Raw genomic sequence first — 21,936 nt, forward strand, 5'->3', positions numbered from 1 at the left:
TTGGGTAATTTAATTTATAGTTTGAGATTTGGGTTCCTGTTAATTGTATAGGTGACCGGTAGAGATAACTTTTAGAGAAGTGATCGGTTCAGCTCTTCTTTCGAACTGTGAGGTGAGTTTTCTCACCATATTCATGGGTCGAAGGCACCAATTGCCGACCCATTTCTTGTTATGTGGAATGCTTGTTGTCTTGTGATAATTGTATAAAAGACCATGGGGGTAGCCCCTGACACTTTTGTGTAAGACCGGGATTTGGCCATCGGCATCGCAAGGAAAGACCATGGGGGTAGTCCATGGAACTTGTGTGTAAGACTGGGGTTTGGCCCTCAGCATCGCAAGGAAAGACCATGGGGGTAGCCCATGGTACTCGTATGTAAGATCGGGATTTGGCCCTCGACATTGCGATAAAAGACCATGTGGGTAGCCCATGACACTTGTTTGTTTTTGTATGTGGTATTTTGAAGAACTCACTAAGCTTTATGCTTACGGTTTCATATTTATGGTTTCATGTACTTTCGATTCGAAAGGGAAGGGCCCAACGTGACTGCACAACATCCCCCTAGAGTTCTCTGCTTTGGCAATTAACGATATTACTCTGATGTTTAAATGATGTATTCACTTTGATCAGTTTTTGGAACAACTCGTTTATATGATTTATTGTTTTAAAAAAAATGAAAAAAATTACATTGGATTTTTGGGACGTTACAAGTTGGTATCAGAGCCTTGGTTTGAGGGATTCAGACACACTCTTGGGTATGTCTGAACTCAAATCGAGGAATTGGTAATCTTTTGAGAGAAATAAGTTTTTAAAAAGATTTTTGTAAAGAAAATAAGTTTCTGAAAAGATTTTTATAAAGAAAAAGGGTATGTGATGTGTGCAATAAGACAAGCTCAAGTAAGTGATTCCCAGAGTACCCATACATGTTGATATGATATATGATATGAATGTTCACATGCTAGGATAAGGCGAGGGATACTTTCAGGAATTGCATGATAGATCGGCCTGATATTTGATGCCTCATAGCCTAGGAAGCATTGTATGCTATGATTCAAAATATGTATTGGCAAAAATAATTGCTAAGTGTATGCTTTAAAAATTGTATACGGTTAGGATCATATAGCCCTAGAATGACTGATTTGGCCTTATTTCATGTTCCTTGTATGGTTGTGGTCCCAGGGTAGAATCTTTTATTCAATAGCCTATTTGATCTTGGATTGTGTATAACTTGCATGCATAAGGCAACTGGAAGTGAGAGTAGAATATCCTAGCATGGTAGTAGCAAGTGACTGTGGGATGCCCTTTGTTTGTTTTATGGCTTGGAGTGTTACTGCACAAATGTTCCTTGATTTGTGCTTTGTGGAACTCTTAGTTATGCAAGTTAACTATTAAGTGAAGATGTTAAGCCACATGTTGCAAATGTTAAATAATATAAGAGTGATGGATTTGACTTTATTACATAGCTCTTGTCTGAGTCTAACCATCGTAGGGTTGAGTCTTGTAACATCCTGATGTTCAGGTATTTCTAAATTTATCCATTTAAGTTTATTATATGGCATTTGGGTCCCTAAGTCCGAGAGAATGTGACTTGAAGCCCTAGTGGCATTTTTTTAATTTGGACAGGAGGGGTATGCTAAGCGTACATGTGTGTATGTGGGGCGTACTAAATAAAGATGGAAACCCTAATTTTTAGGGTTTGGGTGGTATTTAAGCATCTTTATGGCCTCATTTCTCTTCACCTAACCAACCTATACCCTCTCTTCATTATTTGAAACCCTAGAAGCACCTTGTGAGGAGATTTCAAGCATTAAAGAGTGTGTTTGTGTGATTTGGAGAGGAAGGAAGAAGATCATGCTGAACTTGGAGAAAGAAGCACCTTAGATCTAGGATTTATCTTTCATTTGCAAGCCTGTGAAGGTATAAAGCTTGCACCTTTTCTCTTAATCTTGTAGATCTATTTATGGGGGTTTTATGTCATCTTTTTGGTCCCAAAAGTATCATCTTGAGCATGGCATGTTCTGGACGTTTTAAGTTTTCCTTTCTAACCCTAGGAAGGGTCCTTAGCCATAAAAATGAAGTCCCTTTGGTTAGTTTTGTTCCATGCATCTTGTAGGAGGTCTTAATGGATTAATACCCAAGCTCTTACTAGGCATGTAAAGTCATAAAGTTAGAAACTTTATGACTATAGGGTGTGTTTTAGTCTTGGATCTGAAATATGGGCTTGAGTGCTTAAGTTATTAAGCACTTAATGAAGATTTGGGGATGCGAGGTTACACCCCGCGTACTCGGTCAACCACCCCAATGGTGGTCAATGCGAGGCTTCACGTACGCTAAGCGTACATCCAGGGTACGCCCCGCATACTCGCATGGGTCAACTTTATGAGTGACTCAGTTGAGTTGACTCGGCTGGGTTGACTCATTTGGCTTAGTGGGTTTGACTAGTGGACTTTGACTTTGACTTTGACCAAGTTTGACCTTGAGGGTATTTTGGGATTTTGATGGAATTGGTCATTTGATGGGATTAGGTATCGGTTATAGAACTGAGAGTCGGACCTTATCAGTTTTGTTCAGCTTGCGAGGTGAGTTTACCTCACTGTACTTATGGGTCGAATGCACCAAGGCTGGCCCTTTGGATTGTTATCCTGGTTTATCGTATCATCGTGTACTATAATGATCTGTTAGATCTATTCCCTGGTAGATAGGGTGTTAGCATCTGGTTGTGATTTGTGAATATGCCTGTTTGTTTGATGTATGGTGAAATGTTTATTAGTTATGTGTATGTCGACATGTCATGGTTGGATGGGTTGAGGCGGTCCTACTTTTTGCTGAAGGCCAAGACACCCGGGGCGGACCGGATAGACCGTAGGCCCTACGAGTTGGTCCAGTCAGGGCGAAGGCCCGAAGAGCGTTCCAGATAGGTTGAAGGCCTGTAAGACGGTCCAGTCATGCTGAAGGCTCTGTATGCATGCTGCTTGTCACACCCCCGAACCAGGACGACGGAAACGTACGGGGGCGGATGACGTCATTGTATAGTATCATAACAATTGAATATGAATGAAACATAGCAACCAAACAACATACATTAAGAGATACCAAAATACATTGTTTACATATTGTATTTGTTCATCAATTACACAAAAGTGACATAAAGTATGAAATTCCAAAATGTAGCAAATCCGGTTCTTAGGTACCTGCTTACTGGTTCCCTAAGAATACAAGTCATTTTGAAAATCGTCAACATTGAATGTTGGTGAGTTCATAAGCATATTTGTATGAAAAAATTTGTAACATCTTTGTTAGTAATAATTTGTAAGACTCCATAAAATCCGATATTTTCTATGAAAAATGGTTTGTAAGTCTCGTTCCAAAACTATGAATAAATGCATGCATGTCCTTTGTTTTCTTTTATTTGTAATTGTAAAGTGTATGTTCCCAAAAAATCCAATATTTTCTGTGGTATGAAAAATTGTGGTCTTAAACCCTAGACCAGTAGTGGAAACGATAGTGTACCGAGAGGAAAAATGCAGTTTTATTTTATAAAACCGGTGAAGTATAAGCTTCCTGTAAATCAAGATAGTATTGTTAATCCTTAAGTGAGTTATCATAACCATACTTGATGTGACTGTTATGCATGTACGATGTTCTTCAGGCGTCAGAATAGGTAAGATATTTGTCACCCTAGACTGTCCCCGTCTAGCTGTAGCGAACAGCTCAGGTGTGGGGGTGTCAATCCCCGTATAGATCTATACACAACTATCTCGCTCTACCTCCAGGAGACTCTGGTTATAATGCAGGACTTAGAATGTACACTAGGTAGGTACGGTCAAGATAGTGTCTCACTAGAGCCTTAACGGATTTACGCGAACTTTGACTCCCATTGTTGAATAATGAAAATGGCATTACTAGTGTGAATTTATGACTGAAGTTTTATGACACGCGTTTTACATATAATTCATTGTTCATGCTTTAAAAGCTTTATGATAGGCAGATTATGACACACACATTTGTCTGTCATAAATTCTGTTTTGTATACCATTTTGGTTAAATTATTTATAATACTTTTTATAAAAAATCATTACTGAACATGTCTAATTGTAACATATGTTGTGAAAATAGCATAATATCTTAGGCTTTAAGCCATCAAAATAGTGACAACATAGTTACGACTATTTTACTAATAAAATTATTTTTAGCAAAATATCAAGATTTGTAGTTTGTTTAACACACCATAACCGGTTTGAAAGTTTTGTAACACAAAATATTCTATTTTGTTTTGACTCTAATAAGTCATGATTTTTACAAAAACACCTTTAATAACCTTGAGATTTATTACATTCAAATATTTGTGTAAAGTATAAGAGTTGAAAATGCATATGTCCAAGAGTTAAACATGCTTGAGCATAACACTCATATTTTCGCCATTTTTGAGTGTACAATCATGACCACAAAACTTTTATATCACAAATATTGTTATCAACATTTACTTCACGATTTTAACACATGTTAAGAACCTTTTTATTCAAGAACTTGTTCCATTTTCAACCCATAACTATGATGCATGCAATTATCCAAAGGGTAAACGAGACTTGACTTGTATTCCCCCAACCCCCACCCCGAAAAGTATGAAAAACACAAAAAGATGGGGGTATGAAGCTCACCTTGGTATTTTTCGTGAGTTGTAGGAAGAAGAAGAAAGAAGAAATGTCGAGCCTAGCCTTAAGCTTGGAGAGATTCTCGAAAATGGGTGATGTTATAAGAAGCTACACACGAAAATGGTGTGTAAATGTGATGATCTTAACCTTTTGGTGTATAAAATCACTTGAGTTTTACAAGAAACTTACCAAGATTTCTTAGGACCACTTGAAGATGTAACTTCTCTTGAAGGTGGTTCATGAAAATTTGAGAGAAAAAGAGATGAGTTCTTGAGAGTTAAGTGAGTGGAAATGAATTTGTGAGGATGTGGGGGGGGGGTGTGTTTGCGGCCGATCACTCCCTTAAATGGGGGATTGGTTGTATTCTTGATGCTTGATGGGAAATAGGCTTAGAAACATGATGGGTAATAGTACATGGGCATGGATGTATGCTAGTTAATAGCATTGAGATTTGTGGGGTAAAGATGAGGTGTCACTACCTTTTTGGTATTTCTTTTTTTTGTCTACTTCCAACCGAAACCTATAGGGTTTTTAGCCATAGTGGCCACCCAAGGGGGTTTTCGGTTTTAGGGTGGCCGAAGACACCCTAACGCCATAAAGGGTTTGCGGTTTTGATGTGTGTATGGGCTTTTGGGCTTGATTTGGCCCAATAAAAGGGTTTTCGGTCCAATAAGGCCCAAATAAAAGGGTTTTCGGCCTAGGGTGTTTGGGCCAAGGCCTAAAATTGATTGGGTTTAGCTGTTGGATCAAGTTTTTGGGCTTGCAAGAGGCTATTTCAACTTTATTCTCAATGTATGTACGTATGTATTCAAATAACATTGTAGTTTGAATTTCACTATTTTAATGCAACAAGGTTACATAGAGAAATTATTTTGTACAAGCTTCACAATCTCAAACCTAAATTGCTAGATGTGACATCATCCCCCGTTAGAGAGAATTTCGTCCCGAAATTTGTTCTAAAACAGCTCTCAAGAACTAGGGAAAAGATGTGGGTATTTCTGCATCATCTGGTCTTCGCGTTCCCAGGTGAACTCAGGTCCTCGTTTGGCACTCCATCGGACCTTCACAATGGGAATGCGGCTTTGCTTCGTTCGCTTCACTTCCTTGTCCATTATTTCAACGGGTTCCTCAACAAAATGGAGGTTCTCATTTATTTCAATCTCATCGAGCGGAATAATGAGAGTTTCGTCAGATAGGCATTTCTTCAAGTTTGACACATTGAAGACAGGGTGTACATTGCTGAGCTCTGATGGCAACTGTAGCTTTTAAGCCACCGGACCGATCCTGGCAAGGATCTCGAATGATCCGATGTACCTTGGATTCAATTTTCCCCGCCTTCCAAAGCGTATCATCCCTTTCCAGGGAGAGACCTTTAGCAGTACACGATCACCGACTTGGAATTCCAGGGGCTTCCGACGTCTGTCAGCGTAGCTCTTCTGTCAGTCTCGGGACGCCTGGAGTCGCTCCCTAATTTGAACGATCTTCTCAGTTGTTTCCATGATAATCTCGGGCCCGGTGAGTGTGCTATTTGGTACTTGCCCTTTCGCTAGCTGTGTATCCCCCACCTCAGCCCAACAAAGAGGTGATCTGCATTTTCGTCCGTATAGAGCCTCAAAGGGGGCGACCTTGATGCTTGTGTGATATCTATTGTTGTACGAGAATTCGATCAGTGGAAATGGGCATCCCATGCCTTGATGAAGTCTATCACACAGGCTCGGAGCATATCTTCCAATGTTTGGATGGTCCTTTCACTCTGACCATTTGTTTGGGGATGGTAGGCAGTGCTCATATCGAGTTGAGTTCCCAATGATCTCTGGAGTGACTGCTAAAACCGTGATGTAAATCTACTATCTCTGTCAAAGATAATAGATATCGGTACGCCATGTAATCTCACAACCTCCTTTCTGTAGATCCGGATCAGCTTTTCCATTTTATACGTTTCCTTTATTGGCAAGAAATTGGCGGATTTGGTCAACCGATCGACAACCACCCAGATGGCATCCAAACCATCTGCCGTCTTGGGCAATTTGGTTATAAAATCCATTCTTATTCATTCCCATTTCCACTCGGGTATCTCCGGTTGTTGTATTAGACCCGAGGGCTTCTGATACTCTACCTTAACTTTGGCGCAAGTCAGACACTTGCCCACATAGGTAGCAATTTCGGCTTTCATATTTGGCCACCAATAATGTTGTTTGAGATCCATGTACATTTTATCCGAACCTGGGTGGATGGAGTACTTTGTCTTGTGGGCTTCATTCATAACCACGTCTCTCAACCCACCAAATCTTGGGGTCCAGATTCGGTCCATGAGGTAGTAGGCTCCGTCTTCTTTGATCGTAATATTCTTGTCCATCCCCCGCAAGGCATCGTTAGTGATGTTTTCTGGCTTCAAGGCTTCCAGCTGAGCCTCTCTGATTTGCAAAGACAAGTGGGAATGGATAGTCATTGTCAGTGTTCTTGCTCAGCGACCCGAGTATCCTTTCCTGCTTAGGGCGTCAACCACGACGTTGGATTTGCCCAGATGGTAACAGATCTCACATTCATAATCATTTAGCAGCTCAACCCATCGCTGCTACCTCATGTTTAGCTCTTTCTAGTTCAATATATGTTTGAGGCTTTTGTGATCTGTGAAAATTGTGCACTTTATACCGTAGAGGTAGTGCCTCTAAATTTTTAGCGCAAACATAATTGCTCCCAACTCCAAGTCATGTGTGGTATAGTTCACCTCATGGGTCTTTAGTTTCCTTGACGCATAGTCTATAACCTTTCCGCGCTGCATAAGTACACAACCTAATCCTTGATTGGATGCGTCTCAATAAACCACGAAGTCTTCTGTCCCTTCTGGGAGAGACAAGACATGGGCGCTACATAAAGCTTGTTTCAAAGTTTGGAAAGCAGCTTCTTGTTTCCTCTCCCAGATAAAGGGTACACCCTTTTGGGTTAAAGCGGTGAGTGGCTTGGCGATTTTAGAGGAATTCTGGATGAACCTCCTGTAATAACCAGCAAGGCCTAAGAATTGCCTGATCTCTGTAGGGGTTCTTGGGGTTGTCCAACCTTCAATTGCTTTGATCTTGGAAGGGTCCACATGTATTCCCTCCTCACTGACTATGTGACCCAGAAAGTCTACCCTGCGAATCCAAAACTCGCACTTGGAGAATTTCATGTACAGCTTCTCCGCTCTGAGTGTTTCCAAAACCTGCCGCAGATGTTGGCTATGTTCTTCTTTACTTCGTGAATAAATGAGTATATCATCGATAAAAACTATCTCGAAGTTGTCAAGGAAAGGTCGGCAGACTCGGTTCATCAAGTCCATAAACGCCGCGGGTGTATTTGTCAGACCAAAGGGCAGTACCACGAATTCATAATGCCAGTAACGAGTTCGGAAGGCGGTCTTGGGAATATCTTCCTCTCGAACCCGTAGCTGGTGGTAACCGAACCTCAAATCTATCTTCGAGAAGTAACTTGCTCCTTGCAGCTGGTCAAATAGATCATCGATCCGGGGAAGAGGGTATCAATTCTTGACGGTGAGCTTGTTGAGCTCACGGTAATCGATACACATGCGAAACGAACCATCCTTCTTTTTGAAAAACAAGACTGGAGCTCCCCAAGGAAAGAAGCTTGGCCTTATAAACCCCTTGTTTAGTAATTCACTTAATTGACTGGAAAGCTCTTGCATTTCTGCATGAGCTAGTCTATATGGCGATTTGGCGATTTGTGTGGCTCCTGGTATCAAGTCGATCCGAAATTTGACTTGTCGTTCGGGAGGTATTCCCGGGAGGTCTTCAGGAAACACGTTGGGAAAATCGCACACCTCCGGAATGTCTTTGGTGCTCTTATCTTCCTTCTTTTTATCCACCACATGGGCTAGAAAGGCATGGTTCTTTTTGTGCAGGCACTTTTGTGCCTTGATGCATGAGATGAGACGGAGGTTTACACCGGGTTTATCACCGTATATAATCAGGGTTTCGTCGTTGGGTAGGTGAAGGCGAACGACCTTCTTGTAACACATAATATCCGCACGGTGGGGGCTTAACCAATCCATACCGATGATCACATCAAAGCTTCTAATAGTAACCGACATTAAGTTGATTTGAAATGAGTGATTATCTAATGTTAATGTGCACCCTATGAATACGTCGTTGGTTGTTTCTGTTTTCCCATTATCCATTTCCACCGTGAAAGTTTCGTTCAATTTTGGGGATTTTGACTGAGTAAGTGTTTAAATTTATGACTCACGAAACTTCTTTCTGCCACGCTATCAAATAAAATGCATGCATAGGTGTTGTCGAGGAGGAACGTACAAGTGACTACCGTTGGATCCTTTACAACCTCCTCATGTCCTATCGCTAGGACTCTGCTTGTTCCCCCTGCATTCCGATTGTTGGCCTTGGGACAGTTTCTTTTGAAGTGGACAGTCTCTCAGCACCCATAACACGCTTGACTTGCCCCAACGTTGTTGGGTTGGTTGTTTTGTTGTGCCGGTGACTTGCAGTATCGGGCAGTGTGCCCTTTCTTTTTGCAGGTTGTGCATTGCATCTCCCTGCAGGCTCCGTGGTGGTGGAAGGGGCATTTTTCGCACTTTGGCAGATTACCGGCATATTGCTTTGTGGGAGCTGATGTGGCAGGAGTAGTAGCAGCGTGAACCACCACTATTTGTTGCTTTTTGGAGGGTTCTTGGGTTGGTTGTCCTTTCTTCTTGTTCCCAAACTTTCTCTTGTTCTCATTTCCCTTCCTCGGTTCCGTTACAGGAGTTATCGTGCCCTTCTGTACCCCATGGTCAATAAGTTTTTCGGCAAGGCGCTTGGCGCTGTCGAACATTGTGGGGTTTGCAGCAATCACATTCCCTTGAATCAAGGGAGATAGTCCCCAAATGAATCATTCTATCTTTTGCCTTCCGATGTGATCATTCTGGGGCATAAGATCACCAGGTCGCTAAACCTGGCTGTGTATGCTTCGATGTCGGAACCTTCCATAGTAAGATTCCAAAGTTCCTGCTCTAACTTCTTGACTTCACCCCGGGGGCAGTACTCGGCAAGCATCAGAATCTTGAGGTCCTCCCAACTCATTGAATTTGCCACTTGGGGAGTCAGGCCCTTGACATGGCCATTCCACCATGTAAGGGCCCTATCCGTAAAGGTGCAAGCTGCAAATTTCACCTTGCTCTCTTCGGGGCAAGTGCATATTTCAAACACCGATTAAATTTTCTCAAACCACCGCGTTAGGACGATAACACATCCGCTTCCGTTGAGAGGCTTAGGCTTGTAGTTGACAAAATATTTGTATGTGCATTCTTTTGGTTGACCTTGGTTGTCTCCCTAGTTAGAGCTACCTATACCATTCCCGCTTCCGCCTCCATTTTCACCATTATTGTTAATATGTGCCAGAGCCGCAGTGACTGCAGCTGAAACCGCTGCCTGGAATGCGGCCGAATCCATTGGTGGTGGAGGCGGCGACGTTGGTGGTGCTGTCTCGTTGTTCTTTCGTCGATTGTATCTTCGGGGCGAAATTCTACTGCCACAAGTGGAATTTGATAAGTTTTTGATAAGGGTTATGAGGTGGATAATGGAACATCGCATTCAGATATGTCAAGTCTAGTGATTATCGAGCGTTATTTTGTACATATAATTGAAATCTTGTTTTTTACCAAATAAAATGAATAGATAAGACATAGCAGATAACAACATCCATAAATAAAACACATGTTTGTTTTATTACTGATAAAGTAGAGTACATAACTTTTGGAAAAATTGACATTTTTAAGGTCTACAATACATCAAGATAATGATCTGACAACATAACGACCCTCCGAATAGTGTAATCACTTAGACGTAGGGTCGATCCTACATATAAAATAAAAGAAAGGGGGTAGCACTAACACATACCCAAAAATCTAGTCTATCAACTGGTGAGTAGGATAGATCCTACTCACGTCGAGTCGTCCCCTGCGGTGCCTGGGATGATGTAGAGGCGCCCTGCAACTCGGCCAAACAACGCTCAACTACCCGCACCCTCTCCTCCAGGGCAGCATGCCTCTCCTGATATTCCCTCACTTCTGCTCGTGCGGTAGTAAGGTCCTCGACGAGCTGATCCATAGGGTAGTAATCCCTCTGGAGGTCTCGAGTGCGTGCAGCTGTGACCTCCATAGCAGTCCTCATCTCCATGACTCGGTGGGCTGTCGTCTGTGCCTGGTCTCCGATGTCTGTAATCCTCCGGACCATGACGGGAAGGGCTCGATCCGTGGGCCCTCCATGGCGAAGATCATAAAACCCTCGCTCCATCACGAAAGGTGGACGCTGCCCCTGGTGTTGGCTCCACCTCTCGAGATCATATGCCTAAGGGGGCGTAGGGCCATTGTAGCCCCATCGATGCGCTGGTGCCCTCGCCATGTAGGGAAGGTCGATGAACCCTATAGTATTTTATTTCTTTTAGTTTTGTTTCTTAGACCCTTATGGTTTTAAAGTTGGTAAGTTTTAGATTTGTTGTCCACATTGACCACTCCTAAACACATGTTGGTAATATCTCGAATAAATATAGTTGATCAGGCTATATTTACCCTAGATATGATTAAATAACTGTCTAAGTTTAGTCCAGATGTCCAACTCCTCTAAACACTTTTTATTAGTTCCTTTGTAATGACATTATCCTTATTATGCATGCTTGTATGTTCACTTTTTATAAAATACTTATATTTTTAAAGTATACTTTTAGTCAGAGTGTTTTAGTCCCATTGTATTTATAGTTGTATATCTTGTATGGTTAGATATACTAGTTCACTATAAACAATGCTCTGATACCAATCTGTCACACCCCCGAACCAGGACGGCGGAAACGTCCGGGGGCGGACGACGTCATTGTATAGTATCATAACAATTGAATATGAATGAAACATATCAACCAAACAACATACATTAAGAGATACCAACATACATTGTTTACATATTGTATTTGTTCATCAATTACACAAAAGTGACATAAAGTATGAAATTCCAAAATGCAGCAAATCCGGTTCTTAGGTACCTGCTTACTGGTTCCCTGAGAATACAATTCATTTTGAAAATCGTCAACATTGAATGTTGGTGAGTTCATAAGCATATTTGTATGAAAAAATTTGTAACATCTTTGTTAGTAATAATTTGTAAGACTCCAGAAAATCCGATATTTTCTATGAAAAATGGTTTGTAAGTCTCGTTCCAAAACTATGAATAAATGCATGCATGTCCTTTGTTTTCTTTTATTTGTAATTGTAAAGTGTATGTTCCCAAAAAATCCAATATTTTCTATTGTATGAAAAATTATGGTCTTAAACCCTAGACCAGTAGTGGAAACAATAGTGTACCGAGAGGAAAAATGCTGTTTTATTTTATGAAACCGGTGAAGTATAAGCTTCCCGTAAATCAAGATAGTGTTGTTAATCCTTAAGTGATTTATTATAACCATAATTGATGTGACTGTTATGCCTGTACGACGTTCTTCAGGTGTCAGAATAGGTAAGATATTTGTCACCCTAGACTGGCCCCGTCTAGCTGTAGCGAACAGCTCAGGTGTGAGGGTGTCAATCCCCGTATAGATCTATACATAGCTATCTCGCTCTCCCTCCAAGAGACTCTGGTTATAATGCAGGACTTAGAATGTACACTAGGTAGGTACGGTGAAGATAGTGTCTTACTAGAGCCTTAACGGATTTACGCGAACTTTGACTCCCATTGTTGAATAATGAAAATGGCATTACTAGTGTGAACTTATGACTGAAGTTTTATGACACGCGTTTTACAGATTTTTATGACATACAGTTCATTGCTCATGCTTTAAAAGCTTTATGATAGGCAGATTATGACACACAGATGTTTCTGTCATAACTTCTGTTTTGTATACGATTTTGGTTAAATTATTTATAATACTTTTTATAAATAATCATTAGTGAACATGTCTAATTGTAACAAATGTTGTGAAAGTAGCATAATATCTTAGGCTTTAAGCCATCAAAATAATGACAACATAGTTACGACTATTTTACTAATAAAATTATTTTTAGCAAAATATCAAGATTTGTAGTTTGTTTAACACACCATAACCGGTTTGAAAGTTTTGTAACACAAAATATTCTATTTTGTTTTGACTCTAATAAGTCACGATTTTTACAAAAACACCTTTAATAACCTTGAGATTTATTACATTCAAATATTTGTGTAAAGTATAAGAGTTGAAAATGCATATGTCCAAGAGTTAAACATGCTTGAGCATAACACTCATATTTTCGCCATTTTTGAGTGTACAATCATGACCACAAAACTTTTATATCACAAAGATTGTTATCAACATTTACTTCACGGTTTTAACACATGTTAAGAACCTTTTTATTCAAGAACTTGTTCCATTTTCAACCCATAACTATGATGCATGCAATTATCCAAAGGGTAAACGAGACTTGACTTGTATTCTCCCCCCCCCCCCCCCCCGAAAAGTATGAAAAACACGAAAAGATGAGGGTATGAAGCTCACCTTGGTCTTTTTCGTGATTTGTAGGAAGAAGAAGAAAGAAGAAATGTCGAGCCTAGCCTTGAGCTTGGAGAGATTCTTGAAAATGGGTGATGTTCTAAGAAGCTACACACGAAAATGGTGTGTAAATGTGATGATCTCAAACTTTTGGTGTATATAATCATTTGAGTTTTACAAGAAACTTACCAAGATTTCATAGGACCACTTGAAGATGTAACTTCTCTTGAAGGTGGTTCACGAAAATTTGAGAGAAAAAGAGAGGAGTTCTTGAGAGTTAAGTGAGTGGAAATGAATTTGTGTGGATGTGTGTGTGTGTGGGGGGGGAGGTGTTTGCGGCCGATCACTCCCTTAAATGGAGGGATTGGTTGACTTTTTGATGCTTGATGGGAAATAGGCTTAGAAACATGATGGGTAATAGTACATGGGAATGGATGTATGCTAGTTAATAGCATTGAGATTTGTGGGGTAAAGATGAGGTGTCACTACCTTTTTGGTATTTTTTTTTGTCTACTTCCAACCGAAACCTATAGGGTTTTCGGCCATAGTGGCCACCCAAGGGGGTTTTCGGTTTTAGGGTGGCCGAAAACACCCTAACGCCATAAAGAGTTTGCGGTTTTGATGTGTGTATGGGATTTTGGGCTTGATTTGGCCCAATAAAAGGGTTTTCGGTCCAATAAGGCCCAAAGAAAAGGGTTTTCGGCCTAGGGTGTTTGGGCCGAGAATTCTTGGGCCAAGGCTCAAAATTGATTGGGTTTAGCTATTGGATCAAGTTTTTGGGCTTGCAAGAGGCTATTTCAACTTGATTCTCAACGTATGTACGTATGCATTCAAATAACATTGTAGTTTGAATTTCACTATTTTAATGCAACAAGGTTACATAGAGGAATTGTTTTGTACGAGCTTCACGATCTCAACCCTAAATTGCTAGTTGTGACACTGCTTGTTATTGTTATATGTTTTGTGTGTTTGTGTTGGTACTTTGGGGGAAATCTCACTAAGCATTGCCTTACAATTTTGGGTTATGTTTCAAGTACCTCAGATAATCGAGGGAAGGCGAAGGCGTGATCGTGCACCTCCTCGTGTTTTGATTTATGATTTTGGGAAACTATGATATTAAACATGTTTTGAAAACTAAAGTGGAAATAATGATGATTTGTATGTTGGTTTTAAAAGTTTAAAATTTTCATGAATTTTATGGATGTTACAAGTTGGTATCAGAGCCTTGGTTTGACAGAATTGGAGGAACACTCGTGTAAATCCAGTCTTAAACTAAGGAAAAATATTTTAAAACAATTTTCGAAATGATTTTCAAAATAATTGAGGAGGATGCAAGGTGTACGATCAGCCGGAGCCAGTAAGTAGACCGCAAATTACCACACAGTTTGTAACATCCAAAAATATGGTCCCAAAAAATTCATTTAATAATAGATAAAGTATTATTTTCCAATATCATCCAAACATTCAAATAAAACCAATGTATCAATTTCCATAAAATCAGTGTAAAACATCATAAGCAGAATCATAATGGTGTGTGCGATGCAGTCATCCCAAGCTCTACCCTTTACAACTGGAAGTACCTGAAACATAAACTGAAAATGGTAAGCACAAAGCTTAGTGAGTTCCCCCAAAATACCACATAACAAACATACACCAACCATATAATGGGCCCTGCCCAGTCATCGGTCCCCGCCCGGTCATCGAGCTGAGCTCGGTAATAAATTGGGCCCCGCCCAGCATGCATTTAACATATATAAATAAACACATACACATACAACATAGATATATAGCATATAAACAGTCACCGGGCCCCACCCGTCATCGGACCTTGGCCCGGAAGGCATATAAACACATACGCATGCCAGAGTCACGAAGACAGCTAGCATACTAACATAACATAGACATGGGCCAACATTGGTGCCTTCAACCCGCTAAACCAAGTGAGGAAACTCACCTCGAAAAGCTGAATCTCTCAGAAAGAAATCTCTAGATGCTGCCCAGACGACTCCCGAGCTATCAATGTAAAATAAAAATCAATCAAGATCCAATAATCCATATCAAGGTAAAATTACCATTTTACCCCTAGCTTAACTTGGCTAATGACAAAGGCCCAAAATCATAACATAAAGGTCCATCACTAGATAATCTTCCAAAGCCCACCAATAGCCCACTTATGCTCAATTTTCCAAATTGGGCCCAAATTCCTCTATAGGGTTTACCCTAAAGCCCAACATAAACATAGCCCTAAACCAGATTTCATATTGTCCACTAAAGCCCAAAGCAACAAGGTCCAAGAAGATGTCCCAAGGAAAGCTCACTGTTGATCGAACGCTTGGCGTTCCCTTGTGGAACGTTGGGCGTTCATCAACAGTCAACAGATCGCGAGCCCTTACCCGAACGTTGGGCATTCCTCCACTCAACGTTGGGCGTTCGCACCCTGAAGCCCCAAAGTGCTTATTAAGCACTTAATGCCTAAAGCCACATGACCAGAAACTAGACCCAAGGCCTAAAGATCATCTAGAACCATAAAGTCACTGACTTGGTCACTTTACATGCCCCAAAAGGTCCCAACTTCAAGGTATAACATCCAACATTCATAAAAAGGGCTTAATCTCATGCATGAGACTTTTACAACTCTAAAGATGCAAAATTTCTGAATCTAAAACCTCATAAACGCGGCCTTCTGTCAAGTGGTTCTAGCTTGGATCATCAGGATACGTGGCCTTAATCTTTGCTGTTAAACTCCTAAAAGAAAATTAAACTATTGATTTAGGGTTAAATGCTACAATGAGAAAGGTTACGACTTTTTTGTAACTTGTAAACCAACCTCAGCTTTTGAAATATATAATCAAGGTCCAATTTCATGGACTTTAAGAGACATGCATTTTTATAAAGATCACTTGACACCTCAGCATAAAAATGCTCTGAATAGTCGTTAAAATAGGAAAGCATTGCATTAGTATCTTCCAAACGCCCCAACCTGCAATTATGTAAAAGAAAAAAAGAAGGATATAAATTTTAACAAAAGCATATGCAACTTAATAAAATGTAAATTAATGATATAAATTCTGAAAATTTGCAATCATGTTGTTTATCAACCATTTACATGTAATTTGTCAACATTTTCCCTCTTATTAATCAAGAGGCTGATGACCACAAGAGTAATAAAAGTAATGCCATATTGATACTTTATGACACAACATGATAGAAGAACACTAACATCTTCCAAAATAAAGATAAAAGATTTCTATTTTTTGGGTGGGGGACTATAAATACTAAGAGGATGCTAAATTTGGCACAAAAAACAAATTCCATTCCATATTAATTCATGAACTAGCATAAAAAAACACAAGCATAAAGATAAACATATAAACACACAAACATACACATAGTACATGCTTGAGTGAGAGGGGGCATGTAAAAAACATGCGAATTCAAATTGGGAAAGGGAGAGGAGGGTACATAATATGCTGCAATTGCATAATCCAATCTTTTCCAATATTCATGTAAAGAAGTAGATAGTCTTAAATGAAGCTACAAAAATAACATAATCCAATCTTTTCCAATATTCAATCCCATGATCAGAAAAAATAATTCAGTTACCTTGTTTTTTTGTTTCAAAAGATTCAACAAATGTAGTTCCTAGTATTGATGGGGAAAAGCTTACTAATTCGCTTAATCAGCATCTTCTCCTCATCTTAAATGCAACTTTTGATTCTAAATTGATCACATCTAAAAATTATAATAGGCGTATCAGTCATCATCATCAGGCATAGGTCAAAAAAAAACAACACAATTCTAATTCATTCATCTATTGTAATACAAAAGGCAACACATAATTTAGCCTATACAAAACCTTTCACTCATCAACAAACACCAAATACCTTGACAATTTTGATCCACCATGTTCAGTAGGCAGCCCTAATTCGCAAAATAAATTCATTATATTGAAATGATTACATGTACAACACTTTACCACTATTTTGCATCTACAGATTTAAACATTAACGTTAGGTTTACTATTGACCGTCTTGTTAATGTTATAAATAGGATATTTCTGTTGAATGACCATAAGTCATTCTTTTTTAGGGAAGAAGCTAATCGTCTTCACAACATCTACAAAACCTTGAGATTGCAAAAGAGGTGCATGTCAGTGCTTGATTGGGAGAGTTATTTGGTCTGCGTTTCTGTGGTGTAAATAAGGTTCACATAAAAAACCATGTTTATACAAAAAAAATATTCGAAGATTTCATACATCCTGTTCAAATGGGTGTCAGATTTAGCATACATATCTTCCAATGGTTCACAATAACTCCATAGAGCATCGCTGATGTCGATTTTCACAGTGAAGTGATAGAGGTCCAAAACTGTTACTGACAAAGGTCACTGCTCACTTCCAGACTCAGTGGAGCGATCGACAAGAGCAAGACACCCGTTCAAAGTATCGTTAGGGGGAGATAGCACCTAAACGAGATTTGGATGGAATTTAGAGTTATATTAAGATCCCGATTAGGGTTCGTCAAAAGCGACGTTTGTTTGTCAGAAACAATCGGAGTCGCCAAGTCAGAAACAAACCGACTCAATGATGAAACATACGATCATGATGATTAAATGAAGAACCGATTTGAAGAAAATCATTGAAATCATGATGGTGGGGATCTAAGCATAGAATAAGAAGTGAAAATGAGGTGGATCATAAGATGTGAGAGTTGTCGAGGTGGTGGAAGCGTAGACGAGAAAAGAGAGAGAAGTGATATTTGGTCGATGATGAAGCAGTGGATTATTGTTGTCTCCATCTGACCGGTAAGAAGTGGGAGGTGGTATACACGTATCCAAGACACTTATCCAGTATTGACCATGGACTAAAGTTACCAATTAAATGGGCTTAGGGTGTAAAAGTGTCAAAATGGACAAAGAAGTGTGGCCAAACTCTGAATTCCAAAAATATATTGTTCCTAAGGTCTATATGCATTAATATATACTAGACGTGTGTCCGCGCAAAACAGCGACGATAAATAGTTCTTTTGGAGAATAGTTTCTTACGGAGAAATATTTATTAAATTTTATTATTAGTTATTATGTAATAAAAAATTAACATTTTTATATAAAGTATTTATGTTTATACTTTATATGTATATCGCTTCTTTATATTATTGATATAAATTAATTAATATTGATGTCTAATTTAAGAAATATAAACTAATTTATATATATAAATTTAATATTTTAACATTTTCAAATTTGTTCCAAATTGAATTTTTTTAATTACTTTTCTTAATTTAAGTTTTTAAACTTTTGACAAGTATCAATGAATTATGTATATTATTTTGTACAAAATTTTTTATAATTTATACCTTTTAAGATATAATTAATGTGATTTATAATATAATATAAGATATATAGTAATAAAAATAATAGTAATTAATAACATCAGCAATCAATGACAATAAATGTTATATAAAATTTTTATACGAATTATGAAATATAAAGCAAAAAGGTCAAAAAAAAATCAATAGTCAACGCTGACTTTTGAAATCTCAATATCGCATTAATCACAGGCATTTCATACGACATCAACCGAGTCTTTTTAGTTCCTATTCTTTAAACTGGAGAGCTTCATCTATATATAATTTCACCATTGTTAAAGTAACGTACCCAATAAAAACCTTCAATCGCTTCTTCTCCCTCAATCTCTCTCGAAAATGGTTATCAGATTGTTGTTTTTCGTGTTATTTTGGGTGACGGCGTTTGGCGTTGCTCCTGAAGTAAGCGAACCACGACCATTTTTCGTGTTCGGCGATTCTCTGGTTGACAACGGCAACAACAACTACTTGTTTACCGGTGCACGCGCTGACAGTCCTCCTTATGGCATCGACACTCCCTTGCATCTTCCAACTGGCCGTTTCTCCAATGGCCGAATCATCCCCGACATTCTTAGTTTAGTTTTTCATCTCATCGATCTGCTTTTCTTTTCCATGCCATGTTTCGAATCGTCTCTCTTGGAATCGGATACTTTTATGCTATGTTTTTAATCCCCGATTCCTTTTGCTTTGTGTTTGCAAAATATAGTCCAATAAACGTGCGTTATAATGAACAGGTGAAGTTATCGGATCGGAGCCTGCTCTTCCATATCTGAGTCCGGAATTGACAGACAAAAAGCTTCCTTTGGGTGCAAACTTTGCTTCTGCCGGAATCGGAATACTCAACGATACTGGAATGCAGTTTGTAAGTTACCGACGTATAATTAACGAGAAACCGATACTAATTGCATAAATGTGTGTGTCGTTCTCATTGGTATAATTAGTGGTAATAGTGTAAACATCAACGCAGGGAAACATACTTCGAATGCCTGTACAACTAGAGTACTTCAGGGAGTACAAAAGAAGACTGAGTTCTTTTGTAGGCCAAAAACAAGCAAAGGATATCGTAAACAGAGCTTTAGTACTTGTTTCATTAGGTGGTAATGATTTCGTGAACAACTATTACTTGTACCCGTTCTCGGCTCGGTCTCTACAGTTTACTGTTCCTGAGTATGTCATCTACCTCATGTCTGAGTATCGCAAGATATTGAAGGTAATCTTTAGTCTAGAGTTTTTGATGTACGTTTTTATGTGCATTTGAAACTGATTATGATTAGGTTGAAGATGACTAAACTAATGAGTTAAGCTTATGATGCAGACAATGTATAATTTAGGAGTTAGGCGGGCGATACTGATGGGGTCTGGACCACTGGGATGTGCACCAGGGGAGATAGTACAACATAGCCTAGATGGTGAATGTGCACCTGATCTTCAAGCTGCAGCCCGGTTATTTGAACCACAACTTGCTCAAATGGTTCAAAATCTTAATCATGAATTGGGTGCTGATGTTTTTGTTGCAGCCAATACAAAACTCATGCACAATGATATGATCACAAATCCTCAAGCTTTTGGTTAGAATCCGTTTTCGACAAAATATAAAAGTTTGAAGTGATAATGCCGAGTTTGACGTTTTCAAATGATTATGCAGGTTTTGAAACCTCAAAAACGGCTTGTTGTGGTCTAGGACCATACAATGGGATACCTGGTTCATGCAACCCGTCTTCAAACTTGTGCAATAACAGAGACAAGTTTGTGTTTTGGGATTCCTTTCACCCGACTGAACGAGCCAGCAGATTGATCGTGGAGCAGATAATGAATGGTACAGACGACTACATGAAACCCATGAACCTCACAACCATCATGTACTTGGATTCCCAAATGTGATATATGTTGATTTGTAGCGTAATATACATTTCATAACCTTTAAAAGATCATATAATGGTTCCAGTGATTTATCACCACAAATTCTTGATTGCATAATAATTTCCAGGGAAAATGACTTAAGAACTCAACAAAGTTTTCAAACCGTTCAAAAACATCTAATCATGTTTTGTTTGTTCAAGTAAACCCAACAAACTTAACTATTTGTATAAAAAAGCCCAACTATGTTACATTTTTGTGGAAGTCGAAAAAAAAAACAGATGATGCGACTTATTACCATATTGGGAAAATAACTTGTAAGGCCAACGAAGTTTCCAAACCATTACTCCAATCATGTTTTATCTATTCAAAAAAGTCCAATCTTACAAAACATGATTAAGGTTTTTTGAACGGTTTGATAATTTTGTTGGGTTTTTTTAGACAAAATGTTAAGTTCATTGCGTTTTATTGAACAGACAAAACATGATTAATGTTTTTTTAACGGTATGAAAACTTTCTTTCTATGTTACTTATATTGTTATCAAAGCGATAGGGTTGTTTTTTTTGTTGGATTTTTTTGAGTCCTGTTACAAAAGTGTAATATGACCCATTTATCTATATATACAATTAAGGCTTATGGCCCTTATTATCATTTTTTATAACGACGACATATTGATAAATATTAATTATTCTAGCAAGTTAGAAAAAGAAAAAATTACAATTATACGTGTTTTAAAAGCCAAGCATGCCAAACTACAGCGGAGTTGGAATCTTGATTGTTTAACTAAGAAAAAGAATTGAACACTATACTAATAAAATTTGAAATTTTTATGATCTGCAAGTCACCAAAAAGCATGGAATTTTGAAGCCTCAAAGGAAACGAAAAAGAAGATAAGACAAACACTTTGAAGACGATGCTTCTTGGCAGCAGAAAGTAGTGGTGTTCATGGATTATTAACTGAACCGAAAACATATTTCAGAATGTTAACCAAGACTATCGGTTCGTTTATTTCTTGAATCTAAACCTAAACCGAAAAATCAGGTTAACCAGTATTCGGTTAAACAATTTTTTCGGTTCAATTATCCGGTTAACCAATTAACCATTACTAGTTAATAAAAATATGTTAAAAATACAGAACCCTATAAGAAACTTCCTAAAAAGGTATAAGAAACTTCCTAAAAAAGTATGACGTGCAATGAATAATCCATTTAATTTGTTTATTATATTGTTGCTTCTATTAAAATAAATATTGGATGACTTATCAAATATCCGTGGAATATGGAAAATAATATCGACTAATATAAAAACGTATTTTTTAATTAACATATAAAAGATAGTCAAATATTTACTTTTTTTCGTGAAATGAAGTTGAAACGCAAATGACAATTTTAATTTATATCAACTTATATATATTTATAACAAATGTTAATGATGACAATTATTGGTTTAAAATCTCAAATGTAAATAATATAATAATTATTAATTTTAAATGGAAATTTCTAAGAAATAATTAATATTAACTTAAATTTCTAAACATAAATAATATTTTCGAAAATAAAAAAATAAAAT

The 21,936-nt window shown here is 38.4% G+C and overlaps 1 protein-coding gene across 1 annotated transcript; it reads left to right on the plus strand.

Annotated features, from left to right (window-relative positions):
• Positions 1 to 18,848: 18,848 nt before the first annotated feature.
• Positions 18,849 to 20,390, plus strand: LOC145132512 (GDSL esterase/lipase At5g33370-like). The gene is made up of 5 exons (XM_079067313.1): positions 18,849 to 19,083; positions 19,244 to 19,371; positions 19,477 to 19,719; positions 19,825 to 20,077; positions 20,155 to 20,390. Exons 1-5 carry the CDS (start codon positions 18,849 to 18,851, stop codon positions 20,388 to 20,390), a joined length of 1,095 nt encoding a protein of 364 aa, XP_078923439.1.
• Positions 20,391 to 21,936: the final 1,546 nt, after the last annotated feature.

Source organism: Lactuca virosa, chromosome 8 (assembly GCF_052849685.1).
Source record: "Lactuca virosa cultivar CGN04683 chromosome 8, Lactuca_virosa_CGN04683_v6, whole genome shotgun sequence".
NCBI classification, from domain to species: Eukaryota; Viridiplantae; Streptophyta; class Magnoliopsida; order Asterales; family Asteraceae; genus Lactuca; species Lactuca virosa.

What these genes read in the sequence shown, in the direction of transcription:
- LOC145132512 (XM_079067313.1), top strand. Translation starts at nt 18,849, where the DNA reads ATGGTTATCAGATTGTTGTTTTTCGTGTTATTTTGGGTGACGGCGTTT. An exon ending in AATCATCCCCGACATTCTTA is followed by an intron (nt 19,084 to 19,243) that starts GTTTAGTTTTTC and finishes TATAATGAACAG; the next exon opens with GTGAAGTTATCGGATCGGAG. An exon ending in ACGATACTGGAATGCAGTTT is followed by an intron (nt 19,372 to 19,476) that starts GTAAGTTACCGA and finishes ACATCAACGCAG; the next exon opens with GGAAACATACTTCGAATGCC.